The 4,272-nt window shown below is 64.0% G+C and overlaps 2 protein-coding genes across 5 annotated transcripts in view; one reads left to right on the top strand and one right to left on the bottom strand.

The window, feature by feature from the left end:
* The window catches only part of LOC111139167 (transmembrane protein 187), a 4,996-nt gene extending 4,045 nt beyond the window's left edge, over positions 1-951 (bottom strand). The window contains exon 1 of the mRNA XM_022491340.1: positions 887-951. The gene's annotated coding sequence lies outside the window, so the exon portion shown is untranslated. The remainder of the gene's footprint in view (positions 1-886) is intronic.
* Positions 952-1,897: 946 nt separating this feature from the next.
* LOC111139194 (host cell factor C1) overlaps positions 1,898-4,272 on the top strand; it is a 22,386-nt gene continuing 20,011 nt past the window's right edge. For all 4 annotated transcript variants that reach the window (XM_022491391.1, XM_022491389.1, XM_022491388.1 and 1 more), the window contains exon 1: positions 1,898-3,104. In XM_022491391.1, the coding sequence (XP_022347099.1) occupies positions 2,912-3,104 (193 nt within the window). In that variant the 5' untranslated portion in view covers positions 1,898-2,911. The remainder of the gene's footprint in view (positions 3,105-4,272) is intronic.

The following is a 4,272-nucleotide window of genomic DNA, read 5'->3' as shown; positions in this document are numbered from 1 at the left end:
TACAGATGAGGGGACGCCAGCGTGAGGGCTCTAACACGGGGATACAGATGAGGGGACGCCAGCGTGAGGGCTCTAACACGGGGATACAGATGAGGGGACGCCAGCGTGAGGGCTCTAACACGGGGACAGCCCCGGCAGGTGAGGCCAATCTGGATCCCCAAGAAGCCTGGAGCAACTGCAGTGATTCCTGAACTCTAGGGAGAGAATTGCTGAATTCAGGCAAGGCCCTCGAAAACCAACGGCTCGCTTTCCTTAGTTTACAGGGGAGGGAATTGCGGCCATAGAGGTGAGGTGAATGCCATTTAGGGCAGTTGGTGGCACAGTCATTTATAGGGGAGGGCTCTTGTCCTTTGTCCTTTGGCTGTCACAGGTCCCTTTGGCGTTGCTCAAAGAAATGCTTCCAAATGTGTAAAAACAGTTACAACATAAACTTAATGTCGAAAGATGGTATAAAATATTTTTGGAAAAGGTGTAATTCGGGAATACCTGTGCTACTTGACTAGTAAATGAAATTACAGAATCTATGGGCCGATTGTACCTACAGTAATTTCAAAGTGGTAAGTCTCGTATTTGAGTTAATTACAGGGTAACTACGACAGAAGCTAAACGATCTGTCACTCCCACTGGTGACAAAGTCACCAGGTTAACACTCTGTGCTCTGTAGCCTACATTTGTAATTGCGGGAAAGGCCAAATTTCGATTACCGGTTGGTGAAAATAAAGATAAAACAAAGCTGAAAGTGCAAAAAGCACGTTGTGGCTCCAAGCTCCCAGACGCCAGCGCAGGATCCCTGCACTACAGCCCGAGTCTGACAGTGCGGATGATGGTGCAGCGCCCGAGCGGCCTCCTGCAAGATCCGGCACACGGGGTCCACGCCAGTACCCACCTCTCAAGGTTGCTGCGAGAACTTGCAGTATTGGCGCGAAAAGGCCAGCGATCACCATCCGGGTATTTGCCTCTCTATCTTTGCTGGGGGAAATTCAAATCTCGGGAAAGGGCGGACCCGAAAAGCGGCCCTGCGCCTGCGCGGGGGGGCGGGGCGCGGGTCTCTGGGAAGCAGGCGGGGCAGGGTGACGCAAGGTGACGCGGGTGACGCGGAGCGACGCGGAGCTCTCCCGCGCCCTCCCGCGCCCTCCCGCTCGGCGTGGGTACCGTCGGCCTGGCTGCCCGCCCTGCGGCCGGCGGGGAGAGGGTGGGGAGCGGCCCCGGGCGCGCGGCCCGGCTCCTTTCGTTGGAGCGCGGGCGGTGGCGCCGGCTCCCGGGGGCGGGGCCGGCGAGCCTGGGAGCCGGCGCGTCACTGCCCACTCGCCCCGCCTCCGGCTCCCCCGCCTCCCCACGCCCGGCGCGTCTCGCGCCGCTTCTCCCGCGGGTGTGGGGAGTGGGAATCTGTCCGCTGTCGGACCCGAGGCGCAATTCTCATGGCTCCCTTCAGCCTCCCTCGGCAGTCTATGCTTTGTCCCCACTGCTAGTTAAAGGCAACTCCTCGGGCGTGTGTTCCTTCAGCAACCTGGGGGACGGTTCCCAAGGGGGCGGGGCCCAGTTCGTTCGAGGCATTCTCATCCGGGCATTCACCAGATGCCTCAGCCGCCATCTTTGTTTTGTGCTGAAAGTTGCTATTGACGCTCGTGGACGGCCGGGCGAGGGGAAGTGGCAAGATGGCGGCTCCCAGGGCGGAGGCGTGAGGGCGCAATGGGGGGCTGGGCCGCGGGGCTGGGCGCGCTTGCGCCTGACCCGAGAGCGTCCTGAGCCCAAGCTCAACGCGCGGCGGACCTGGGCCCTCGCCGCGGGGCAGCGCAGGGATCCTTTAAGAGGCCTCGGCTCACGGAGAAGCCGTGCGAGGGCGGGGGCGGTGGGGGGGGGATGATGACGTCGTCCGGCTCCGCCCCCTCGCCCGACCGCCGCTGCCGCCATGTTTAGTTGTTACTTCTTCACACAAGATGGCGGCTCCCAGGGAGGAGGCATGATCGCCCTGCCGTTACCGCTCCTCCTGCCGTACAGTTGCCACTTCGGGGCCTAACTCTGGCTCTTTGGAGCGGCTCCTGTGGGAAGGAGTAATAAGGACGGAAGCGAGGATCGGACACTGCCTTGCGTTTGGTTTGCAGTGGAAGAACTGACCCAGGAGGAAGAGAATAGGGGGGGAAGGGGGAGTTAGTCTCAAGATGGCGGCTCCCAGGGCGTCAGGCGCAGTCTGAGCAGCAGAGGCGGACTCGGGAGAGAGGTTCGAGACCTCACGAGCTGTACGGCGCGAGTCTCCGAGCAGCCCCCGAGAATTCGAGTTCGTTCCACCGGCCTCCGGCGCGCCTCTGTCCCTTACGAGTGTCGAGGCTGTTTCGGGAGCGGCGGCTGCACTAAGCGCAGGGCGGGGAAGCGGGACGGTCTCAAGATGGCGGCTCCCACAATTGTGGTGTGAGCGCCGGCGGGGCAGAGACAACCGCGGTGCTTGTGGCTCCTTTCCACCCGCCCCGGAAGCCGGCCAGTGCAGGGGACTTGGGGGGTGTGGGAACCGGGCCGGGGCTCCGCCATTTCCGGCGGGGGAGGGCTACGACTGAGGAAGGGAGGAGAGAGAGGCGGCTCAAGATGGCGGCTCCCAGGGCCTCCCGCCCGAGCTTGTAAGCGGGAGAGTCCGAGCGAGTAGTCGGGGCGGCGGGACTTGGCGGCCTCCAGCTTCTCGGGGCTAGGCGCTCGAAAGTTTCGGGAGGCTCTTGAAGAGACGGGGTGAGCTAGAAGAAGGGGAAGAGCCGAAGGGAAGGAGGGTAGTTAAGATGGCGGCCTCCATGGAGCCGTCCACCGCTGTGTGAGGAACCGCTTCTCCGTGAGAGCTACCTTAGACGAAAGGGGGTGTGTGTGAGAGGAATTGGGGGGCTCCCTTCTCGCTTGGTGACTTTTTCCCACTACGGCCTTTCCCGGAACTATGGCTTCGGCCGTGTCGCCCGCCAACTCGCCAGCGGTGCTTCTGCAGCCCCGCTGGAAGCGAGTGGTGGGCTGGTCGGGTCCAGTGCCCCGGCCGCGCCACGGCCACCGAGCCGTGGCCATCAAGGAACTCATCGTGGTGTTTGGCGGCGGCAACGAGGGGATAGTGGACGAACTGCACGTGTACAACACGGGTGAGTGCAAAGCCCGCTGGGTCCTGGGATCTTTCCCTCCCTTCCTCCTCCCTCCCTCCCTCCATCTCCTCCCTCCCTCCCTCCATCTCCTCCCTCTCCCTCCTTTACCCCCCCTCCCTTCCCCCCCCCGCTCCTTTCTCTTCCCCTCCCCTCCTGCCTGCTCTCCCTCCTCCCTTTCCTCCCTCTCGCTCCGCACTGATCGGCGCTCTCCTCCGAGCTGCGACCCTTTGCTCCGCCCGGCTCCTCTGCTTTCCCTCCTCTCTCCCCGGCCTTCCCCTGCCCCTCCCCGTGGGCGCTCCGATCTTTGAGGAGTGCTTTTCATTATGCGGGAGAAATTCTCGAGTCCGGCGGGTGAGGGGGCGGGGGCGTCGCCGGCGCTGACTTGAGACACACACCGTTACCCCGCCGGGCGGGCGGCTGCGTCCCTTTGGCGCAGGCAGTCCCACCCCCTCCCTCCCGCCTCCTGCGCCTGCTCAGCTCTTCTCCTTCGTTGACGCTTGTTCGGGGGAAATGACAGCTTCTCGATTACGGATTAGGGATAGAGTTGAGGGCCCTAATCCCGGCGGGGGGGGGTGTGCCCCCCGCTGGGTGACCGCCGCGGAGCTTGTGCGGGAGTCTTGGGCGCTCGCAGGCGGGGCAGGCGGGGCAGGCGGGGCGGCGAGGCCGGCTCCCCCTTTGGCCGCGCACGTCTGTAGTGCTCGCCTCTTCGACCGGCTGCCTTTCCTACCCGAGGGCTCTGCAGGGTAGAAGGTGAAGTCCAGCGATCCCTAGTGGGCTAGGTGGGCCCTCGCCTCACCTGCGGGCGGGTCGCCGCTGCCCGCCCATGTGCATCCCTGCTCCAAAGCCCGGGCGCCAGACCCGCGGACTGAGAGGAGTCTGAGCTCCGCGGACACGGCTAGCTGCGTGCGGCCCGAGCCTCCGACGGCGCAGGCTCTGGGACTAGGTCGCATCCTCCGGTGGCCTCTCAGTCTGAGACAGTGAAAGCAGTGGCCCAGGGCCCTTCACCTCGCTAGGAGGGAGGGGCCAGGCGTGCTCCTTGCTGGAGGGGTGGTGCTGAGAGACCAAGACACCCAGGGGAAGAAGGCAGGGGCGGGCTGCGTGCGCCTACGCCCACACACCTGTCGGGGTCTTTCAGGAAGCCCCCCTCTCTAGCAGGGCGATGTGTTCG

Source organism: Enhydra lutris, unplaced genomic scaffold, assembly GCF_002288905.1.
Source record: "Enhydra lutris kenyoni isolate GAN:26980312 unplaced genomic scaffold, ASM228890v2 scaffoldscaffold96, whole genome shotgun sequence".
Taxonomy (NCBI): domain Eukaryota; kingdom Metazoa; phylum Chordata; class Mammalia; order Carnivora; family Mustelidae; genus Enhydra; species Enhydra lutris.
This window is presented reverse-complemented; position numbering and strand designations above follow the sequence as displayed.